General features: G+C 46.7%; 1 protein-coding gene across 8 annotated transcripts in view; it reads left to right on the plus strand.

The window, feature by feature from the left end:
• The window catches only part of CHD9 (chromodomain helicase DNA binding protein 9), a 3201601-nt gene that overhangs the window by 2444168 nt on the left and 732622 nt on the right, over positions 1–24811 (plus strand). For all 8 annotated transcript variants that reach the window (XM_069639531.1, XM_069639523.1, XM_069639522.1 and 5 more), the window contains 2 exons: positions 5831–5934; positions 6052–6169. In XM_069639531.1, coding sequence (XP_069495632.1) covers positions 5831–5934; positions 6052–6169 — 222 coding nt within the window. The remainder of the gene's footprint in view (positions 1–5830; positions 5935–6051; positions 6170–24811) is intronic.

Here is a 24811-nt window from a genome sequence, read left to right on the forward strand (position 1 = left end):
TCAGGGAATGGGGGGGGCCACCCTGGACAACTAAAGCGTCCATGGCACCTGGACCAGGCAGGAGCAGGAGTACCACATCAATTGGCTGGATCTGAAGGCCATGTGGCTAGCTCTCGGGGCCTTTCTTCCGGTTATCGAGGGCAAGGTCGTCCTCATTCAGACAATTCAACCAGCATGTTCTATGTCAACAAGCAAGGAGGTACCAGGTCCCCTCTGCTGTGCAGGCTGGCGGTCAGCATGTGGGAGTGGGCGCTGGAGAACATCTACCTCACGGCCGTCGACCTTCAGGGGGAATCCATCCTGGAGGCGTACAGGCTCAAGACTGAGAGCTGACAATTATGAGTGGCAATTGGAACAATCTCGTGCTGTAGGAGATCTTCAGTAGATGAGGACACACCCAGTTGAACCTCTTTGTCACCTGGGACAACAGGAAGTGCCGACAGTTTGCCTCCTGGCAGGACAGGGCCCCAGCTCCCTTGGCGTAGCATTTCAGATTCAGTGGAACGGCAGGACAGCATACGCCTTCCTGCCCACACCGCTGATACACAGGCTGATATGCAGGATCAAGGAGTCTCGTCACCTCATCGTCATGCCAGGCCATGGTTCTTAGAGCTGCTCAGCCTCTCGAAGAGACCGCCCATTCGCCTTCCGACGGGCCCAGCACATCTTCTGGTGCAGCAGGGGGGCAGGGTCATCCAGCCTGCACCTCCAAAACTAGCCCTCCCAGTGTGGTTCCTGAGCACCTCACGCTAGGAAACCTCAGCCTTTCCCATGCTAATCTAGAGATCATACAGGGGGCTAGGAGCAAAGCTACCAGAACCCAGTTTAAGAGCAAATGCACCAGGTTCTGCCACTGGGCAGACTCTAAGGATATCAACCCCCTTGCATATACATTGTACGATGTGCTCTCCTTCTCGGCGCACCTCGCCCACTCGGGCGTGCAGGTAGACACTTGCTGCATGTACTTGGCAGCCATTGGGGCCTACAGAAACTCAGAGGAAGAGGTGTTCTCCTCTTCCAACCCGATTGTCAAGAAGCATTTGACCGGACTCGCCAGACTCTACCCGCCCATCAAGAGTTTGGGACCTTAACATAGTTTTGGGGGCCCTGGCAAACAAACCATTTCAGCCAAGGGCATCCGTGGACATCAGGCTGCTTACCATTAAGATGGCCTTGCTAGTCGGCCTTACCTCAGCTCGCAGAGTCCGCAAAATCCAGGCGCTGGCCGCCTTGGATCCCTATACTATGTTTCACAAGGATAAAGTAGTCCTAAGGACACCGAGCATTCCTACCCAAGGTGCCTTCCGCATTCCATCTGAACGAGGAAATAGTGCTGCCTATGTTTTTTGTTGAGCCTAACGATGAGGCACAGAGAGTTCTGCACTGCCTCGATGTCGGGCGTGCCCTGAAATTAAATTTGGATAGCACCAAGGGCTTCTGCAAGTCGGACGCACTGTTTGTCACCTTCGGCAGATCAAGACCGGGGTATCAGGCCTCCACAGCCCGGTGGATGGTCTCGGCCATCAAAGAAGCTTACGAGGGACAGCATAAGCCACTGCATGCCCACGCGGTTAGAGCCAAGGCAACAGCCGTCGCATTCCATCGGCATGTCCCCTCTCAAGTCATAAGCAGGGCGGCCACATGGGCCACCCCTTTGCTTTTCTGCTAGCACTACTGTTTGGATGCCGGCTCTAGATCAGAGGCGGTTTTCGGACAGGCGATTCTTAGAAACCTATTTGGTTAAGGAGGGTTTCCTCTCCACCCTGTGGCTACACGCAGTTGTAATCGCCCATGCAGTATGGAGGAAAGGGGACGGGACGTAAGAGTCATTATAAGTTACTCACCGTAGTGACCAGTCCCCTTTCCCCCATATGTCCCACCATCCTCCCCCCTAATAAAACTGGTCTCATTAGGCAATGTTAATCTATTGTCAACACGTCTATGGGGACTGAGGTGTGGCGCCGGAGGGCGGATTCGGGGCAACGCATGCTCCCAGGGCCGCGCACCTCTAAATTTAAAAGGGAAGAAGATTTTTCTGGTGAAAAAGGTTTAGTCTCCCATACCTTGCGAGGGACGCCCATACAGTATGAAAGGGGACTATGGACTAAGAGTACGTTAGTCACTACGGTGAGTAAATATTAATATTCTACACATCCTATTCAACGCGGGCCGGGAGGCCGGGGGGGGTCATGATTCTAATTCACAGGTCGCTTCCATTTACCCATTACGCAACCGAAAGTGACCCCTTCGGTAGATATGTGGTTGTCCACGGGAAGCTGGGCAGTGCTGAAACCCTTTTGATCAATGTGTTTGGCCCAAATATAGATGACCCAGAGTAATGCGCCAGATACCCGACTGCTCAGGTAATATATGCAAGTGATTTTAATACCATATTAGATGTGGAATTAGACCAAACATCCACCACACCCAGATCCCTAATGAATGCAGCACGCACAAAACACACGCATATTACAGACCTGGATTTGAGGGATGCCTGGCGTTGACTGCACGGAAATCAGAAGGCCTATACCTACCACTCAACAGTCCATGACATGCACTCCAGGATAGATCTCTAGTTGATATCCCAGAGGGTCCTGGGCTGGGTGACAGAGGTCAAGATATTGCCTAGGACACTATCGGATCATTTCCTTGTATCTCTTCTATTAGAAATCCCGGAGGGCTCGCCACAAAGAGTGCTGTGGCGGTTCAAAGCGGCGGCCTTACTTGACCCTGTGTTGAGAACCAGTCTGTCACAACACATCACTGATTCTTTCGAGAATAATGAAAGGTCCGTGACCCAGCAAGCTGTCCTATGGCAGGCGTTCAAGGCATATATAGGGGGGATAGCTATGTCCACAGAGCTCGGCGTACTCTGTGACATAAGGAGGGAACTTAAGAGGTGAAAAGAAACACTTGCCCGATTACAAGTGCAAAATGCAAGTAACCCGACGGTGCAGACTAGTGCAGATATCAAAACGCAATTAGACAAGTACTGAGCAGTGGCAGACAGGGAATTGTGCTAATTTGATAGACTAGCAGCAGCACACAGATACGGGGAACAGGACAAACCGGGCAGGCTCTTGGCGCACATGGTACGCAATGTGGGGGGTAACACATGAGGGAGAGTCTGAGAACATACTAGATCGACTTAGAAGACTTTGAAACCCATCCCCGAAAAGTGTGTGACCTGTTATGGGCTCTTGATAATGAAATCCCTAAACGACTGAGGGAAATCCGTACCCTGGGAGTTGTATGGGCACTGTGGAAAAAGAACAGTATCCATCGAAAAAATCAAGAGAAATAAAATCGAGTAGGAGAAAATGCCAAATTCGGCACTGGAAAAAAAGAAAAATACTATGTTGAGTATGATATTATATGATGTGACATTTATAACGCGCCTATACACAAGTGTTTCAAGGCGCGATGAGGCAAGGGATGGGGAACAAAGGGAAGACAGACGATCATACTAGGCCAGGTGTCATTCAGATTGCGCAAGTGCTTGGGGAGCAGGGGCTGCAGGGATGTCCTCCGCTCTCCCTTTTTGACAATAATGGGTGGCAGGGGTGTCCTCTGCTTCCCTAAAAGGGAATGTGGGGTACAAATAAAGTTTTTTAAAAAAATACCACGGATGCTGATGTGCGTGATTATTTTGTAATGGGCCTTTCAAATTCATCATTTTCAGATTCGACATTTTTGTTTAAGAAATAATCACATACATCCCTCCTCCTGGCCCTCTCCTCTGACTTCGGTATGGGCCCCCCCGATCAATCTTTTTCGTCAAGGCTTTAGAAATACCTAAGAATGGTCCGATGGAGGTCTGGAAAGGGTGGGGCAACTGTTTAATGACGGTAAATTCCTGGAATTTGGAGAAATAGGGGAGACCCTAGGCTTTGACAAGAACACTATCTATGACTACCTTCGACTCCATGGTATATTTAGAGACCAGAAGTGGTATGAGAATTTGTTTAGGGAACTAACACCCTAAGAAAAAAAACCTTCAGTTAATAGAAAAAGTATTATCTCAAGAGTATATAAAGTGCTCATTACCGCGGACATTACAGGCAGACAAACATACAAGCGATACTGGGTTGAACTCTCTTGGCGGGACATAACAGATGAAAAATGGTAATGGGTCTATAAGGTAACATTTCATGGGAATCTGTTCATTTCCACCATGGAACATAATTTTAAAATACTGCAAATGTGGTGCCAGGACTTTGGAAAATGTACCAAGGAGCTTCCCAACAATGCTAGAGGGCCTGTGACCAAATATGGTCTTTATCCCATATGTGGCGATACTGCCCAAAGATACAAATCAACTGGGATGAGCTTTTGAGCTGGATCAAAGAAATAATTGGGGAACAGCTCACAATAGACCGGCTCCAAATGTGGTTGGGTATTGCTGCATGGGACAGGGAGGAATATAGAATTCCCAGGATATAAGAGGCAATGTTCAGAGAGGGGAGATTGACGCTCGCCCAAAAATGGAAAGATGTGGGGGTGCCAACGAAAGCAGAGTGGAAGAAAAAATTACAAGACATTTAGGTGATGAAAAAATGAACTGCAGTGTTCAACGATCACTTGGGATCCTTTCATGAGGAAGGGCAACCTCTGTTGACAAGTTGGCATGAGGAATCATGTTGATGCCGTACAAGTGGCAGAGAGACAGTTCTGGCATTGGGAAACTCGAGGGGGGGTGTATGACAAACAGGAACGCACAATGCTAGCCTCATTTGGGGGTAGAACAACCTAGTCTGTCCTCTGGTATCTCAGTCGTCCTTCCACCTACTAACCCACACCTCTTGCTTTTACTGACTTCCTTAAATCTCCCTCCCTCTCCCTTGTTTGGCTGCTGACCTTGGCCAATCAACTTAACCTTTGTACATGCAGTGTGATAGGGAGAGGGCATAGGATGCCTCAGAAGGACTTTTAAGCCGTGCCCCCTTAGGAGTTATGCGACTTGACGAATTCAGGGCATAGCAAATACAGCAGCCCATATAGGGTTGTTGTCCTTTGATGTTGTTGCCTTCTCGGCCTATTTTATATATAGAAATCCTTAGTGGGCTAATGGGTTCTCCCTTGATGACGGGCTGTAGCAGAGTCTGTCTGCTGGAGATGCACTGCTCTCCAAGCCTCCATGCTGGCTTGCTTCTCTCAGGCGTTTTCCCTCCTTGATAGTGGTGCTACGCCTCCTTTCTCTCGGTCGGCCTCTCTCCAGGGCTGTTCCCAGTATCCCCCCCCCCCTCCTCTTCTTCCTGCTTCAGCCGCACTGACCTTGCTCCTGCATCGGTCTGCCAGCTATCCGGGTGTTGTGTGGCTCCTGTTCTCTGCTGGGAATTGCATTATCAGGTAAGGAGGGACTGGGAAGAGTTCACCTGCAGGCACTCTGGCACCCTTGGAGGTGTTACAGGTCCAGTTCCTTCGCAACCCCAGCCCTGTCACGCAAGGTAAATGTTGTAGGAGAGAGATTTGCTGCACATAGGGGGCTTTGCTTAAGTAAGTCACTGGATGTATTGATTATTTAAACAGCTATTCTCCTAAAGCACCCTCTGGAATGTATCAGGGTACACAAGTGGCCACTGTGAATAAAATTGGAAAATAATTTGAACACCTTTGAGATAGATCTCTACATAAATACCAGTCATACGGTATATAAACAGCCATTTGTGGCTTATGAGACAAACTCTGAATACTGTCTCTGATAAAATTGTGTTGTAAATACAAGGCTCTTTCTGAAAATTACATGTAACACATTCATTGTCTTACTGAAAATGTAAGATTTATAATATTTTCACTTTATTAATATTGGGTATTCTCTTGCACTCTGCAGTGAAATTAATATGTGGGTCCCAGAGCCAGAACATTCGGAAGTCCCAGTAGACTGGTGGGATGCAGATGCGGATAAGTCACTCCTCATTGGTGTTTTTAAGCATGGTAAGTATGTGATGAAGATGGCAGACTAATTTGTCTTCATTTTAAAGTTATATTTATAGGGTTTGGTGTTTATTAGATTTGGTTTATAATTTGAATGTGTTTTTTCTTATTTTACAGGTTATGAAAAGTACAACACCATTAGAGCTGACCCAACACTCTGCTTCATGGAAAGGGTTGGCAAGCCAGATGAGAAAGCAGTTGCTGCAGAGCAAAGAGCAAATGATTACCTGGATGGGTACGAACATTTAACTTCTAGTTCTGTCAATTTCATAAATTAAGCTTAATCATCTACGCTAATTTTTAAACAGTCTTTGTTTAGAGTTGGAACATTTGAGAATTGCTTTCTTCTTGAAAAAACCTCAACCACATGTTTGTAAACAGCGACAAGGTACTAGGGTTTCTGAGATGCCTGAAATATCAAGGCTTGTTCAGCGTATCTTGTAAAAGAGCATTTCTGCCAACCATTCTCTTTTCCTTATGACTGGTGCCGACATATTGGATCGTCTAGTATGTTCATTGCTTTAGTTCACTTAATTTTTACCGTATGGTTTATTTAATGTTGAATTTCTGTGACCACTCCACATTGCATTCGGGGATCCTTTACAAAGGTATCAGTGGATAATGTCAAATAAGAGTTTGGGCTCTCACGAAAAGGGAGGATTGATTGTCACAGATGGCAGAAGAAACACTCCAAGCCTCACCGACGGTTCAAGGCTTTTTAGTTCAATGGCCTCTATGGCTGTCCCTCTCTCTCCTCTAGCAAAGCACGCCCTCCCTAACACCTGGTTAGTATAGGTGTCCAGTTAAACTATCGACTGTAAATTCCTTGCCATCGCCTGTATCAACAATAACCAGCACCTGGCACAGGCAGTTCTGCGTGCACGTCAGGATTCCAGGCTACAAATGGGAAACGTAGTCCCTGAGTGGTCTAGGGCACTAGCGAAGCACATCACCAAGGCTTGTCTTCCGGTCCATAACCTACCCACTCCACCAAATACCAGAGTTGCCGCTGTTGCTTCCTTAAATCCAGGATATGGCCCACCTCATACTCTGCCATAATAATCAGTGGCGTCATGGCATTGCAGGTGCCTGAGCAGGGCCTTGACATGATGAACATGTTGTTCTACTGTCTCTGAATAGATGAGAATTTCATCAATGTACACAATTACAAAAAGATCCAGATAACCTCTTGGAAGAAATTCTGGAAAGCTGCCAGTGAATTACACAAATAATCAAAAGGCATCACTAGGTATTCATGCAACCCAAATTTGGTAAATCTCTGCTGTCTTCACCTGATCTAATAAGACTGATATCACTTTTAAAAGAAACCTATTCTTTATTGTCACATTGTTTAGTGCCCTGTAATCAATACAAGTTCGCAACATACCCTCTTTCTTGGGCACAAAAACAGAGAAGAAGATATTGGTGATTTGGAGTGACGAATCTGCAAGCCAAGCATACCCTCTATGTATTCTTGCAGGTGTTAGTTTTCCTGTTCTGAAAGTACATGTATTTGACTACACAGTAACTTGTCATTGGGTTCCAGATCAATAACACAATAATAGGGTCTATGAGGTGGTAACGTTTCTGCCTTCCACTTGTCAAACACTTCTGCAAATTCTCTAGATACCTCCAACAGATCTGTTTACACAGCCCCCGTGCTAACCTGAGTCACTGCTCCTTCCACTAAGAATGCCGTTGGGCCACATACGAGGCTGGGACTGGATTTGATGAAGGGCGCAGACCCACTGCAACTGCTGTATGGGAGCTCGGGCTGGAGGCGATTACCCCCGGCAGGGCGAAGGTTAGTGCACATCCATCCGGGAAGAGGCCACAAAGGCGAAGGGGTGGAAAGGGTGAATTACAAGATTTCAACCCTTATGGGACAATCCGGCATTGGGAGAGATCAAGAATTTGGGAGGCTAGCCACAGTGGGCCAGGGCAGGGATAGTAAGAGTAGGGGATGTGATTGAACAGAACACTATGTTATACTTCCAGGGACTGTGGGATAAACACGAACTGGGCCGGGGAAAGGCCTATACATGTATAAACCCCTAACACACGTAACGGGGGCACAGTTTGGGGGTAACCTTGACCTCCCGGATCACAGCCCCCTTGTTTTAATTGAAGACAATGTTTATGCTTTCACGAATAAATATAACAATGGACTAACCTTTTCAGATGTAGCGGGTTATGACGTTGGCAAGAATCTCCCTGAAACCATACCGCACACTATGATTTGGGGTCATAAGGGTTCCAGGAAAACCCTCTGGGGAACAAAACCCTGTAGCTTGAAGTATCTGATGTAATCGGAAGAGCGTGGCAGGTCCGGCCTGTGTCTTTCGTGTGTGTTCAACAAGAATGATTCTCTGCATCTTGTCCGTGTATCAGGAGACGTGGTATGAAGTCCAGATTGCTGCAAATTTAAATAAACAACGTGTATGGAAAAGCGGCTCACTCTAATGGTAGCACTGGAGGAGGATTACTGTATATGTGTGTGTCAGCTGGCTATGAGCACGGGAACTAGGCGGGCAAGTTCGGTCGAATTAGGTGAGGGAGAGGCACTGGTGGAAAACAGGGAAGCACAGAAGGGAAATAGAGAGGGTTAGCAGAGATCAAGTATGTAAGGAATACAAGGAAATATAGACCTACAAGGATCCAAACTTACGAGCGTTCTGCTGGAGAGTAGGAGCGTGCCAGGGCCCCCGACTCCAAGGTCTTTGTACACTTCCTGGAATGTTGTGGGTTGCCACGGAAACGACGCAAACCGAAACGCACGTCTCTTGGAGAAGCTGGAATGGTACACAGCACTTCAGCGGTCATGTTGGATGTAGCAACATGCAACAAATGAATCCTTCAACATCTTTACCATAGGGCGAGTTGTCAAAAACGAGATGCGACACGCCTAGAGGTTAACTAGCTCACAGAGGCACTACCGAATAAGGGGATAACTGTACTATACCAGGCCATCAACAACTTTTCAGCACGCCCCGTGACACAGCTGAAGGAAAAATGGGAAAGGGACCTAGGCACCCTGGAGAGTGAAGAATGGGTGGAGATCATGGTGGTGGCAAGGGAAGTAAATGTGTCATCCCGTATGCGGCTGATCCAATATGAAATCTTGCACAGGGTGTACTACTCAAGAGATCGGCTACACAGGAAGGCCAGAGCCGAGACGGCCATATGCCTTAAATGTGGGGAATCAGAAGGAACGTTTTATCATATGCTATGGAGCTGCAAGCTGGTCTCGGCTATGTGGGAGACGGTCCTTGACAAACTGTCGGAAGTGCTGCATAGAGCGGTCCCTAAAGATCCCACACTGTTACTCCTACACACCAGCAGGGACTTTGAAGGGAGTAGGTGGCAAAGTAGACTGACAGCAATCATGGCAATGGTGGTTAAAAGGGATCTGGCAGTCAGATGGGGTATTGGAGACATGCCAACGGAAGCAACCTGGGAGATGGGATTGGAGAACTGCTGAAGCATGGGAAAGGATAACATAGCGGAGTAGAGGGATTTGGGCCAAATACATCAAAATATGGGGGAAATGGGAGGACTATGGGAAATGGGAGTGAGGGGCGGCACTATTACAAAGGCATCACAGACGAGTGGGGGATAAACAGAGACGGGGTGTGGATGAAACAGGCTGAGGGAGGGAGGACACAGGGAAGCCGCATTGTGTAATCTTATCCCCAGCGCGGCACATCTCCAAGGTGTATTAGCCTGTGCTTGATGCCTTCGGTCACAGAGGACCCCATGACCACCCACATTCCTGAAATAAGCCTCCCATCCTATGCTGAGAGGGGTGTCCACCTACTCTTTACAAGGTCAGTGTACTGATCTTGTCACACACCTCCACCCTTTAATTTAACTCCTCATCCTCCCCCTGTCCACTGGCTGAGTGGGGGTATCCGGAAAGTAAATCGGCTTCCGCCTGCTTGTTTCCAGCCCACATAGTCTACTTTTAATTTAAATGGCTGTAAGGCCAAGAGCCATCTCAGGATGGCACTATTTGAATCCATGTTCCTGTCGATCCATGCTATTGGAGCATGGTCTGCCACCAGTTGGAACTGTCGGCCAGTCATATGATAACATTGACTGTATACAGCTCATTTTATGACTAAGCATTCTAGTTCAATTATGGGGTAGTTCTTGTCTCCGGTAAACAGTTTGTGATTGATGTACATGATTGATTTCTCTTCCCCCTCCTGTATTTGAAAACCAATAGTGGAAACATCTGTTTGAAGAACAAACTCCTTACAAAAGTCTGGCTTGGTTAATATGGGTTGCTTGCATGACACTACTTTGAGTTGGTTGAAGACATTTGGAAACTGTTATCCCTCTGGATGATGCTGGGAGTACTCTTCCCCAGTCTGTCATTTAGGGGACTGGCCTCCTCGAGAAATTTTGTATAAAGTATTGATAGTGTCCGACTAGGCCCTGAAAAGGTTGGATGTCCTTTGTAATCGGTTTGGGAACCTTTTGGACAACTTCTGTTTTGACTCTTTGTGGGTATTACTTGTTCTTTCCCTATTTAGAACCTATGGTTTTGACTCTGGAGTGGACAGGATGACATTTGACGGGTTGGTAGTTAAGTGGGCCTTCAGCAGTAGGTCAAAGACAGCTGTGAGATGTTGCAGAGGCTCTTCCGAGGTAGAGCTGTGGATTATATCATCGAGGTAGGCCACTGTGAAGGCACGTCATGGCCAGGACTCGATCCATTAGTCTCTGGGAGGTCGAGGAAAGCTCCATATAGACCACTGGGCCAAGATTGTCAACTGAAACAGTTCCTTGGGTGCAGAAAAGGCTATTTTGGGCTTGGCCCCTTTGTCCAAAGGGGCCTGCCAGAAACCCTTTGTCAGCTCAAAGGTGGAAATGATTCTTGGGGGACCCAGTTTTTCCACCAGCTCGTCTATCCTCTGCATTGAGTAGTCTTAAATTTAGGATTTCTCATTGAGGCGCCTGAAGACCATGCAAAATGACAGATGTTATCAGGCTTTGGGACGAGAACTACGGGAGAGGACCATTTGCTGAACGAGCTTTCGAAAACACCTATTTCCAACTCCTTTTTTTTAGTTCTCTGTGGGTTAGCTGTTTCCTTGCTTCAGGTAATCTGTTAAGTTTGAGATGAATTGGCGTTCTGGGTGGGTGTGTGTATCATGTAGACCATTCTTGCGCATGTCCAGTATTTGTGGAGATTCTGTCGGCGTATCCATCAATCCACCTGGCTAACTCTTGGTGTTCGCTTGTGGAAAGCCACACTGACAGGGTTACCCCACGTACTTCAATAGGTAACAGTGTATCTCTTTGTGTTGTTGGCATATAACAGGAGCAGCTGCATATTACTATTTTCTTTTCTGCTCTTGAGCTTGTTTATATCATACAGCTGGGATGGTTTCTGTCTTGCTGTACTTTGTAAGCTACGCCACCTCTGTGATGGCATAGGGTCTGTGCCACCTTGCCAGTAGTTCATTCTGCGTGATAGGACCATTACCTAGTCTCCCACTTGAAAAGTGCATAGCCCGGCCACATTGTTGTATGCTTTATATTGTCTGCTCTGGGCTTTTTGGAAATGGTTGTTAACCAGTTGATGTACATTCTAATGGGGTGGTTGCTTGTCTGTTGGCTGCCTGGTCCTTCCCACTCATCCCTCATAATGTCCAGTAAATCCCACAGACTTCTGCCGTAGGTCAATTAGAATGGCAAGAATCTGGTGGAGGATTGCAATGTTTTCCAGACTGCAAATAGAGCCCAGGTGATTAGGTCATCCCAGTTCCACCCATATTCAGAGACTGGTTTTCAATGTTTGATTAAATCTCTCTACTAGGCCATCAATCTGGTGGTGGTAAATGGCAGTTTGGTTATTAGCATCTTCATCTCGTTCATCAATCTCGACATGAAACTGCTTCCCTGGTCAATAAGGATTTCAGTCTGACACACCACTCTTGTGAATAAGGGAACAAGAACCTTCAGTGTACCATTGATGGTGTTACTTATCAACAGGAATGCTTTAGGATATTGGGTCGCATAGTCCACGGTTACCAGGATAAATAGGTTCCCTGATTTTCAAGGCTCTAGAGGGTGGACTTTGTCCATGCCGATCTTTAAGAATGGTACCTCGATGATTGGTAAAGGCTGGAGTGTTGCTCTGGGTACAACATCACGAGAGGTGTTCTGACAGATGGGCAATATGCACCAAACTGTTTTGTTTCTGCATATACCCCATGCCAGTAAAACTGGCTGAGAAAAAGTCTTCTGGGTTTTCCACAGCCCGGGATGTCCCACTGTCAGATTTGAGTGTGCTAGTTCGGAAAAAACCTTCCAGAACTGCTTTGGCACCACCAGTTGATGATTGCTGGTGCTGTCTCGTCTCGGTTTAACGTTGTCTACCTTTGTCTATAAAATGCTGGGTCTTCAGGGTTCAGCTCTCAGCTTCCAAGACCAAGTTCGTTCCAGCCTGTTCTAGAAGTGGATCCATTAAGTGGGTCCCGGTAGTCCTAAGGGCTGGACAAATTCTTTGTGTCCTTCAGTCATTTCACTCAACGCTGCCTCAGCTCTTTCAGTGAGTTTCAGTGTCTCCACTTCTTCTGTATCTGGGACCAAGATCTTCTCACACATGAGTTGTGCTATAGCTGGCACTGTTTCATAATGAAAGAGGTGTTTCCAAGGTTCAACAGAATTACTTTGATCTGTCCTCTGTAATCTCAGTAAATAACTTCCAGTTTCATGGAATACTTGTGGTCAACTTAGATTTTGGAGCCCCTCTTCCATAGCTTCTCTCTGATATCTCCATTTGTAAATTGGTCTGTACCATGGCTTGACCTCTGGGAGGGATTATTACTTCTTCCCCATATAAATCGCACCCTGCTGAACTCAGGATTACATTCCTGGGGATTTGTGCCAGTGGTTAGTCTTACTACTCTTAGGTTTCCCCACTGCCCAACAGAATACCATGTACAGTGATGGCTGGTGATCTTTTAAACTGACATTTAAAAAGGAAATATTTCCCAGTAAAGAGTAGCGAGGGAGCCTGAAGCCACAAAGAGGCTTTCCAAGGGGGAGGAGGTTTCCAACGGTTTTCCTATCATAAAGCTACATTTATAGGTCTACAAGTCCCAGAATTTAAAGCAACAAACACAAAAGTGAATAAGCATCTCCTGTATGGAATGGGGCACGATGTCAACTATACAAGCATTGTTCTTGATTACAAAACATGACTTCTTCATAAAACGCAACTGCGACACTTCTTTCATGTTTACACGTTGTTTGTATCCTCTACACCCTTTTTAAAAGAAAGCTCTCCTACCTTTAGGAAACATTATTCCTGTTGCCCGCCATAGGAACTGGAGCTCCAGCAGAGGCTATTTCTGCAGGAGAGTTCGAGAATACTTGACAAAATGTTCCATCCCAGTTTGTAGACTGTTATCCAATCATGGGGGATCCTTTGCATTCTGGGGGTCTTGTGATCTGGCTTTATACTTGTAAAACGTAAAACTACAAGTCCCATAATCCGAAGAAAAAAGTAGGAATGCATTATCATGTCTCACATGAAATAGGGCATGTTTGCATGTATAGAAGAGGCTGCCTCGTGTGCTCAGACAGAATCGTGTGTTTTTTGTACCTCCATACTACTAGGGCCAGCCCTAGGCATGGGCACTCTGTGCGGCTTGCAGGACCATGTGCCAGTGTGGTGCCCACAGACAGTAACTATTGCCTCAATACTAACTGGGCTCCTGAATGTTTCCCACCACACGGCTCTTCCTCCCCCTCCAATTTTTTCCCACAAGTTCTTTTCGACTGCCACCTCTCTCCCAGTTTCTTAGCAACATGCTACTTTTCATTCTGGTATTTGTAGTCTTTCATTTAAGATCGAAAAATTAAAGTTGCAATCATACTCTTTTTGCTTGACATATTTTCTACATAAAGATTTCTATATTGGTCAGAGAGGTTTATTTTGAGCTACATACTTTTGAAATCATCTCTGTAAAACAGGTTTCTTGATAGCATAGTACATTTCTACCAGCTAGAACTGGGAAGGTATGTAGTCAAATATCGGATTGCCAACTGGTCTCGATTCCTGGCCTCACCGTTTAACTAAAGTGTGAGATTATGGCCTAGTCATTCTATTTTACTGTGCCTTATCTGCTGAGATTAGAAGTCCCTATTCAAAAATGTCTCATCAAGGTATTGCACCATACATCATAAAAACCACCATGTATATGTATAATCTCACAAAGCTTATTCTTCTCTCGACAACTCCTAATGTAACCATCTGTGATCCCCTTGAGTATTAAAAACCATGTAATTTTCATATTACACAGGTGGCGCCCCCCATGGACCCGGGGCCCATTTTGTTGGGCGCTCCGGTACCAAGGGTCTACCCATGATCTGGGAAAACAGCAAAACTCTTGACGCAATTGCTCCTGGCCGGGAAAATCACGGTGGCCCGCATCTGGAAATGAAATGATGGCCCCTCAATGACACTTTGGTGGTCAAAAATGTGGGACATATTAATTGCAGAGAAAGTCACGGTGGCCAAAGCAGGCATCCTACACCGCTTTACAAACATATGGGCCCCAGTTCTAGACTATGATCAAAACCTTTGCCGTTGACCCAGAAAACTTGACTAGCTAAGGAGGTCCTACACTCAGGCAGAGAGCGCCTTGCAACGGAGCCGGCCCTGAGGGACCAGGAGGCAGCCTGAATTGGAGAAGGGAAAAGAGAAGAGTGGGGGGTGGGGCGAGGCACTGGAGGAACTAAATTGTGCCTGCTTGATCTCGGCCTGCGGATGTTTTTTTTTTAGATGTCTTTGAAATGTTTGTAATGTGCTCACCTGTGCTCCGGTTTAAAATAAACATGTTAAAAAGGAAATTTAAAAAAAACATGTAATTTTCTGTGATGACATTTTGTGTGATGTCAATGTTGATTCAAATGTGTGGCCTGCACCACTCTAGTCTTTGGCGCACAGAACCCTGCAAACCTTGCGTGTTACTTTCATGCATTTAAATTCAAGATGTTTTACAGTTGCATGCTGCAACTGCTAAAGATGCTCAAAGCAGTAAAAAGTCACTGCTCCATGTAACTTTGCCCACCTGAGTCCGACTTGAATAATAAATGCAAGATTGGCTAAGGAAGAACTGTATTTTACATTGCTAAAGAAGCAATGACTTCCTACCTCAACAAAACTTAATTTTCCACTCCCATGCGTCTCTTTAACATTGTACAGTCTACGCCCTTAACACCAACTCCCTGAACCCCCATCTTGCTGACTCAGATTCTAATGGAAGTGCACAAGGCATGAAAAATCAAACATAATCATGTGAAATGATACACTTTTTAAGTTCTCCCAGGGAAGATTGCAAGACTTTTCTCAGTATTTTCAAGCTGCACACCTTTGTGCATATGTGCCAAGACAGGAATAAACCTATTTTGGGATTCATTACATGTTCAGTTACTCAGTTAATTCAATCATCCCAAACACAGCTGTCTTACACATGTTTGTACACGCACTGACTAACATGACACATAACTCCCTTAGTCTCAGTTCTGTCGCTCTCACATGTAAACGCTGGGTTTTAATAAATTCAAACTTACCTTTCTGGGCCTCATTTTCTGAATGACGCCACAGGGGGATCAGCCTTGAGGAAGCGGCTTCTCCAGTAGCTCACACCAACTTTGCTCCTTTTTTTATGTTGAAGTCTCTTTCAATGCAAGACTTCCTTCTTCCTGGCCTGGGCGGCAGCTTACTTTGCTGCGAGTGTGCAGGGCTGCTCAATTCAGAGCCCCCTTCTCCCTAGAAGGCCTGTGCTCCTCCCCTGTCCTCCCATGGCATAGTACAGTGTGCATATGTGTTTGTGGGGCTCACAGGGTGTGTGCTCCTGCACAAGTGCTGAGTGTACTCTGCACTTCAAAGTTACACAATTTAAGTTATTCCGTTTAAGCAAAGGGCTTTTTTAGCCTTTTGTTTAAAGGGAATAACTTAAGCAAAAGGAGGTTGTTTGCTTTCACTCTGCGCACTTAGAGAACAAAATTAATACAGGTTTTGCCACATAGAAAAAGGATATTAGTTGACCAATCAAAGTTGGCGAATTTCCATTATGAGGTAGGTACATTGAGCGGAAAAAAGAAAGAGAGAACACAAGAAAGATTGCTATATTAGCATATGATCCAATACTGGTCATGCATGTGCACTTGTACCGAACACACGAAAGTATATCCCCAATTAATATTGTACCTCAGAAGTCCATGGGAAACGTGTGAAGCACTGAGGAGAGACATAATGATAGTATTTGTCAATGATAAGCATGCGCATATTGTGCGTGAGATGTTGTGACAAGAAGCTGTATGCCACTTACCAATAATTGCTGTAAAATTATACTGATTAGTTTTCTCAATTCATTGGGCTCCACTGTAAGCGGAAATAGTATCTCTTACTGGTTAGCTGATGGCGAAAAAACAATACTAGGCATACATTATGATAAATTATTTGTATTGCCTTACATATTAAATTTCACATACCTATTGTAGCGGGAGGGGGTCATACACATACTTTTCCCGCGTATGGGAATAACAGTGGCTGGCAAATGGCAGCTAATCTGTAAATAAGAGTCCTATTGCATTACACCAGCAGCTGCTGACGTGGCAGGCCTGTCACGTCAGCAGCTGCGGGTGTAATGCATTGATTCTGCCTGGTGAATGACGCTGTGACGTCATCACCACCTTGTGTTCCCGCAAAAAGGATTTGACAAAGTTGGCCACCTTAGGCCTGAGGGCGAGAGCACCAGGCTGCTGGCTGTCCATGCTGCATTTGCACCCTCAGGGCAGAACCCGGGAACCACACCTTCTGACATCACACCGGCGCCAAGCTGGGATTTCTTGGAGACTTTAGGGGTAGAAGCCAGTGGCCTTCCCGAGGCTACTGACCCACCATCCTAGTTGAGGCATATATCAGAAGGACAAGGTTCTGAGCCAAGTCCATGCCCCAAACATAAAGGGCCAGCGTGGCAGCGCCGAGAAGAGTGGCAGGCCCAAAGCATCAGGAGGACAGTGGAATAGAACCCTGGGGAGACATGCGGCCTTGCAGAGCAGAGAGGGGGGTGTGGACTTGGGAAAAGAGAGGTGCTGAGAGAGGCTCCCTTCTGGGGGCCAGGGACCCGTTGGAAAGGCCAAAGCAAAAGGGGAAAGGAGAATTCCCATCCCGGAGAAGTGGGGGGTGCAGACAAGGCCACCACTGCTCAAGTGACCTACAAAGCAATCTAGCAGAAAAATCGCCGGCTCCTCTCGCAGTTGGTACAATATGTCCAAAACCAAGGGGAAGGACGTTCAGAACCCAACCAAGACTGCTAAGAAGTCCCAGGAGGACAATATCAAGAGACTGTGGCGCAAGGAGGGTAAAGCCCCCCCCCCACCCACCCCTCATCAGAGGGCGACTAGGCACTGAAGAAGCCAGAGGATCTCAGGCGAAGATGGTGGCAGACCAAGTGGTCACCCAGGAGGTCCTCCGTCAATGTTTCCAGGAATAAGGGGACAAAATTGCTCCAACTATCCAGACACAGATGACCAAAATTAGAGAGGACCTCTCGATAGCACATCAGGAGTTGAAGGGGGACATATTGTGACTGGTAGAAAGAGTCGATGTTACAGAGGGGGCGCTGCAAGAGATGGCAGAAGACGCACGCAAAATCGACGAATTGGTGGAGCATCTTGCAAGGGTCATGCAGAATCTGGAATTGAGTTGGAACGAAGACCTCGAAAACAGGCCAAGAAGGTCCAATTTGAGAATCAAAGGCCTGGAAGGAGGAGTAGGTCACAGGAATCTGCCCTGAGTGGCCAAGCAGGTGTTTGTAGACCTGTTAAACCTACAAGAAGGAGAAGAAATAAAACTAGACTGTATACATAGTCGGCCCTAAGAGGGGAGAACCTGGAGCGAGACCCAGAGATGTTTTGGTTGCCCTGCACAGTTATGACCAAAAACAAAGTGTGTTGGTTGGGGCAAGAAAGACTAGGGAGATCACATATAATGGGTCAGAACTGCAACTATACCAAGATCTGGCACAGAGCACCCTGACGAAGCGGATGATGATGGGGCTGATGGGTCTGCAAGCGCAGGACGGAAGGAGTTTGATACAAATGGACCTTTCCTTTTGGACGTCTGTTTGAATGGGAGATGCGGCAACGACGGATAGCCGCCTGCCAGGAGGGGGGATTAGAATACTGAAGATCGAAGAAGAGGAAGTGCCAGGGCAGGCCCAGAGACCGGTGAAAGATCCAATCAAACGGCAAGCGTGGGAATGGACTAGAGTCACAGCTAAGGGGTTGAAGAAAAAGAAGGCCCGAGCGGTCCAGCAGGGTCGACGGGAGTGGGGTAAGGTGTGGCAGGGGCTGGGTGGATAGGGGAGTAGGCTGTATTGGATAATAACAAGGGTGTGGGGGGGACCCGCACTTGATCACACTGGGAGGTTGCAGGGGCTCAACTCCTACGGCAGGGGGAGCTAGAGGCTGTTTGAGCCTGCCCAGTGAAAGGGGGAGAGGAGAGGGAGGGAGGGAAGGAGGGCCGAGGAGGGGGTTGGAGGGGGAGAGAGGAGAAGGGAAGGGGGGGGGAGAGAAGGGTTGGGGTGCAACCTCATCTGCTGGCATCCCGGGATAGGAAAGAGCAAAGATCCTCAGGTTGAAGATGGCAAAATTAGAGTTACTTAAGGGTACCTCCCTCAATATCAGGGGGTTAAACTCCCTGGTGAAAAGAAAGAAGGTGGAGCAGTACCTGGGGCGGAAGAGTCCAGGAATAATTGCTCTTCAAGGGACACATATCTGGGATCAGGATAAACACAAAGTGAAGATAAAGTAATTCAGTCAAATGTATCAATCCAATGCACCGGGGAAAACGGGGCGAGTGCTGATAGCGCTTCGGTGCACTTTGGGGGTCCGGGTCAGTGCCACAGAAAAAGATTCAGAGGGCAGGTACATAGTGATATCCTTCCAAGGATGGGGGGAGAGTTGCACCTTTGTGTGCGTCTACGCCCCAAATGCGGGACAGGATGGGTTTCTCAGAGCAATGCTTTCAAAGCTGGAGGTATTCGCCAAAGGTCGAATACATTTTAGGGGGGACTTTGATATGGCCTGGGGCCCCGGGGAGGACAGCAGCGCGAGGGTCTTCCAGAATCAGAGCAAGCCTTCGGCGGCACTGAGGAAGCGGATGGAACAGCTATCATTGGTTGATGGGTGGAGGGAGCTGAAGAGGGAGGCCAAGGGCTAGACCTTCTATTCCCATGTGCATCAAACCTTTTATCGAGGATAGACTATGTCTCGGTCTCTAGGTCCATTCTGTTGAGGGTGGTAGAGATGGAACTAGGAGTGATCGCTTTGGCTGACCATGCTCCTATAACAACCCTTGAAATGGAGCACAGGTCCCTGGGCTTGTGCAAGTGGCGGTATCCGGACCATATCCTCAGATTTTGAGGGAGGAGGTGAGGGAAAACATCCTGGAATACTTAGCTAACAATGAAGCAGGGGAGACTAGCCGACTGATGGTGTGGGATGCGTTTAAAGCCACTCACCTCAAACCATTGCTAGCGAACATTAGAGCCTCCCAGGACATAAAGGAAATACCATTCGGAGGGGTAGAGCTCAGGGTATCCACGTTTGTGGGCGATATTCTCCTGTTGGGTAGGTTTGTGGGGGTTGCAGGGTTAAGAAATGAATGCCCACAAGTTGGAGGTACTGAACCTGACACTCCCAACTGAGAGAGAAGGAGAACTGAGGGCCTCACTCCCGTACAGGTGGGCTGAAGGGGCTATCAAATATCTGGGGGTAATGATCTCCAAAACTCTGGGCACCGCATATCAGGCAAATTATCCACCCCTGCTGGGAAATAGGAGGTTGTTGTCAATATCCTGGTTGGGGAGGATTAAGGCCCTAAAAATGACTGTATTGCCGAAACTACTCAATCACTTTACGACTCTATAGGTGCGAGTGCCCGAATGCTTTTTTATGGCCCTACAAAAACACGCCAGGCAGTTCCTTTGGAGCCACAAGAAACCTAGGGTGGCGATGCAGATGTTGAGAGCAGCTAGGAACAGGGGGGGCTGGGGATCCCAGACTTCAGAGCATACTACCTCACAGCTCAGATAAGGATCATTTGAGATTGGTTTAAAGAGGACCGGGCGAAAGCCTGGAGACACATGGACAGGGCGTCAATGGGAGCTCCCCTTGAGGGGTGCTTTGGAAGCCTAAGTGGGACCGACCTGCAAATATTTATTGCAGTTATATAGGGACCCTGCTGGGGGACTCCTGGGATGAGCTGGTAGACGGGGCAGGATTGGCCACTTTCCCCTCCCCACCAACTCTGCTGTTAGGGAATCCCCAGTTCATGCCGGGTATGGAGAGAGGGGGGCTTTCATGTGTGGGGGAAGGGTGCGTGCTGTAAGCTAAGGGACATGTTTGTAGGTCAGGAATTGAAGCCCTTTGACCACTGCATGCAGGAGTTTGGCCTTTTAGAAGGGGAAAGATTCAGATATTTTCAGCTGAGGCACTGGCTTATGTCCCCAGAAGTGAAAGCCGCAGCCAACAGGGAGCTTACACCCTTTGAAAAGTATATAACGGGGACATGCACTTAGTGGGGGCTCTTTACTGGGTCATTAAAGAGGTGGAAGAGCCTCATAAATGGTGCTACATGAAGCAATGGGAGGCGACAGTGGGGCATCCTGTTGAGGCAGACCAGTGGTCCCTATTGTGGGCACATATACCCAAACTCGCAAGGGCGTTCCAGTTACAGGAATTTTGGACTAAGCTGATGGTTCAATGGCACCTCACTCCTGAGAAACTACATACATTTTACTCAGCGGTCCAAAATACATGTTGACGGGAATGTGGGGAAGTGGGGGCACATGTGGTGGGAGTGCCCAATCATTCTTCCATATTGGGGCATGATCCGAACAGCACTGGGAAGGAAACATTTTTGGGATGCCACAGGCGGTCCCTTGCGGATTGGGACATAATCTTGAAATACCTACAACAGGACTCAAGAGTAGCATGGTGTCCGAGGAGGATGAGATTTATTGGATTGGTGTAACTGCAAATGCCCAATCGCTATTATCCTCTTTTGAGGTCATAGGGCTCTTTCAGCCTATTGATCAAAAAACCCATCAAGGTGGCCATATACTTTATTGGATCTTGGTTCAAAATATTGCTGATCCCAGTAGTCACATTCAGACATGTCCATGGTCGATCATTCCTTAATTAAATTGAAGCTAAGCCTAGCTGCAGCACCTCTTAAACTAAATTTGAACCCACAGGTTGAAATAAAATACAGAAAAATTAAAGACATCTCTTCCTCTGACTTGTCCAACATTCTCGCTTCTAAGGTGTGATATTTGTGAATAATGATCCCTCTGATTTGGCCTGTCATCTGTTTAAAACTTGACAGACTACAGTTGATATTTTAGCCCTAGAAAAAACTAAGTTGAAGAAGACGGAAACTTAAAAAAAAATCTTGGTTTAGTGAATCCATCACTGAGGCTAGAAAAGTTAAGAGAGCTATGGAACGGGAGTGGCAGAAGAGCCCATGCTCCTCTACCGTAGGCAAATATAAAACTGCAGCACGTAATTATAAAACTATTGTGATCGAAGCAAAGGCGCAAACCACATACACTCTGTGGTCCCGCCTTCAGGCAGCTCCGGTTCCGCACAAATAACACACAAAGTGGGGGGATCCCTAAATTAAACAGTTGATGATTCTATACAGCCTGGCCCTTGCTAAGACCTGGCCATTGTGAATAGTCTTTAAGCAAATCTATTAGATGGCACACAAATGAATATAAAAAGTACATTATTTATTTGGTAGGCACATGGAATATATATGTAATCTTTTTTCAATTATACAGATAAAACAAACACTTAGTTTGGTGTAATGAATATCAAAGACAATAAATCCCCACTTAGAGCCTATAACCCACACCTAACATTACATGTTAACAAGTTAATAATACAATCAATAACATTTATGCATGTTTGTTGACAGAATGTAGACAACCAAAAAAAGTATCTTATTTGTTAAGGGTAGGTTAAAGTGAGATTTTTCAAACACGGGAAAGGTTATAGATATGAGTCAATCTAATTTGTGAATGCACAGTCCTTATCCTTTACTGATGACCCTATCTAACTAATGGTCAACGAAGTCTATATATGCCAATACCGCGTGGATGATACATAAAAAAAGTTATTTGAGAACCAGATACATATCCCGGTTCCGCACAGTGGCAGCAACATCAACTCTGCGCATCTCCGCCCCAGCTGTTTTGACTCTACCTCAGCTGGTCTTTTCTCTGTCCAGGTAAGAATGGAAGGGTCTTTATCGGGATTTCTGTAACAAGAGACATATTACTGTTAGTTGCGATACTTCACACTCGGGGGTGTGGGGGGGGTCAGCATTTTTATCAAGCAAAGATAAAGGTTTAATAAAGTGAACAACTTCCTTTACTCCCATATAAGCAGAGATGGCTGGATTTAATGGAGAGGTTAATTAACATTGGGAGTCTTTGTCCCCTAAGAGGGAGTCACTCACAGTGAGATCCTGCTTGGCCATACCCCTAGAGAGGGTTTTGCATAGCAGGCTCACCTCCCTAATCTCAAAGAAGGTGGCTCCCACTTGGGGAGAAGGGCCAAATACTCTGTATTTGTGCCTTTTGGACAGTGATGGCGCCCACTTGGAGATATTATAACAGATCCTTGTGTTTAATTGCGACCAACAGAGATGCTGCAACTGGGGGTTACCACAGAGGCTGACCTGGGTTATGTCAAAATCAAAAATGTACAGTCCCTGAGTCGCGCTTCTCTGTGAAATTAAGTGATAGATACAGTTTTGAGTTTTTGGGATAAATCAAATTTTAATGCATGTCATAATAGTTTAATGATTGAAAAAATAGTAAAGAACTGAGAGCTAAATAGTTAGGTTCACTATTGCAAGAACAGAACATTTTGTTGATAATGCGTTCACACACTTGTTAATTTGACTCAGTGGGCCTCATTACAAATCGCCCGGTATGGAAACGACAGTGGCGGTAAACCCGCTGCTACCATTGTTTCCATGCCGGGCAATCACAACTCCTGCAGGCGGAAGGTGATGTTCCCGCCAGGTCTGACCTGGCGGGTTTAACACCGCCCACCTGCAGGCGGACGAGGAAACACCGGCAGCATTACGAGATTCTGCTGGTGTTTCCATGATCCCCATTCCCATTGAGTCCCGTAGGACTCAATGGGAATGGGGAATAACACCATTCCGCCTCCGTGATTCCCGGGAAACCGGGGTTGTAATGCCCCGGTAATTCCGGGAATCACGGAGGCAGAATGGTAATACGAGTCCGGCGGTAACCAAGCAGTTTTACCGCCTCGGTTACTGCCGGACTCGTAATGAGGCCCAGTGTTTCAGAATAGTTGGATTCACTATTGTAAGAAAAATTATTTTTGATAATACTTTCACAAACTTGTTGGATTGACACTCAGTGTTCAGTTGGTTCATACGTACAGTATTGCCCTGGGTTAAACGGTCTAGGACCCACAGGGAAATGTCTGAGCCTCAGTTCAATTTGGTTTGTCTGATCCTCAGTTCAATTTGGTTGGTTTCCTTTAATGCAAAGGATCCTCAAATTTGTTGCTAAAGAGTTCTTTAATTAAGGGCAATATTCCCAATTGTTGAAAGGTACTGTGGTTAGGTTTGACTGATGCAACAGATCCTTGAATTTGTTGCTGGAGGGGTCCTTAAATTGGTTGAGGACAATGCTCCTAATTGTTGAAAAGGTCCTCAAGAGTCCTCCTCAAGAGTCCTTGACACATGTTTTCCCACTCAAGGTTTTTGAGTGGTTCTTCAGCAGGTAAGTAGGTCAAAAGGTGAGTGAATTTTGATGAGGAGAATTGCTCCATCTTTTATGGGGATGTTCCATTGATTCCAAATGAGTTCTCATTTGAGAAGGTTATAGCTGTGTAGGTTTCCATTGGTACATATCCTCAGTGTTGCAATTGGTGATTCACTGTAGTCTCCTTAGTTAGGTTGCTAGTAGACGTTATGTTCCTAAGCATGTTCTGGTGTTGATGCTCGATCCGTCTGTATGGTACGCTTGCCATAACATTCTGTGTTTGTGGCATAGGATCCCCTGTCAGCCACACCATCCACTTTAGGATGGCAGGTGTTCATCACATTGTGCTCTCTCATGCTACTCCCCCCTTTAAGAGCTGAACTATCTAAAAGCACTGAATATTGTTCCATTGAGGGATTCCGTGCAGCATATAGTGAGCCTGTTAACTTTGAGTGCCCCCAATGCGCCCATTAGAGCAATGTTTATTTCTCCCACCATGTACTGAGAAACATTTGGGATCCACATGCAAATGTACAAGTCCTGTTCCAAAACAAAAATAGACAAGACTTCTTTTATGAGATATGGGGCCTCATTACAACCTGCCAGTCCAGGACCGTGCAAAATCCATGACGGCGGTAAAAACGTTTCCGTGTCCACAAGGTTGCAGAAAAACCGTCCTATTACACGCTGTCGGTCGCGCGCACCACACTGACTCGGAAACGTTGTTACCGCCGTCACGGAAAACCCCACGGAAATGGAAATAACACAGCCACAAGTGGCACAAAACCTGTGTCCGCCTCCGCCGCCACGGACACGGAATCGGAAATACCATGATCGCCAAAACAGGAAACAGAGAGGCGGCCATCATATAAAAGCACAATCCGGGGGCGTGGCTTGGAGCCGATGGAGGGCAGAAGCTGATCTGCCGGGCTCCGGCCGAGACGCCGCTTCCTGATCCTTTTTCTCCGGTACAAGAGTGGTTGCAGCCAGCGGAAAAGCACGCATCGGTGGGGGAAGTGCTCCCCATTAGG

Source organism: Ambystoma mexicanum, chromosome 1q, assembly GCF_040938575.1.
Source record: "Ambystoma mexicanum isolate Mex_15411 chromosome 1q, UKY_AmexF1_1, whole genome shotgun sequence".
Lineage (NCBI taxonomy): Eukaryota > Metazoa > Chordata > Amphibia > Caudata > Ambystomatidae > Ambystoma > Ambystoma mexicanum.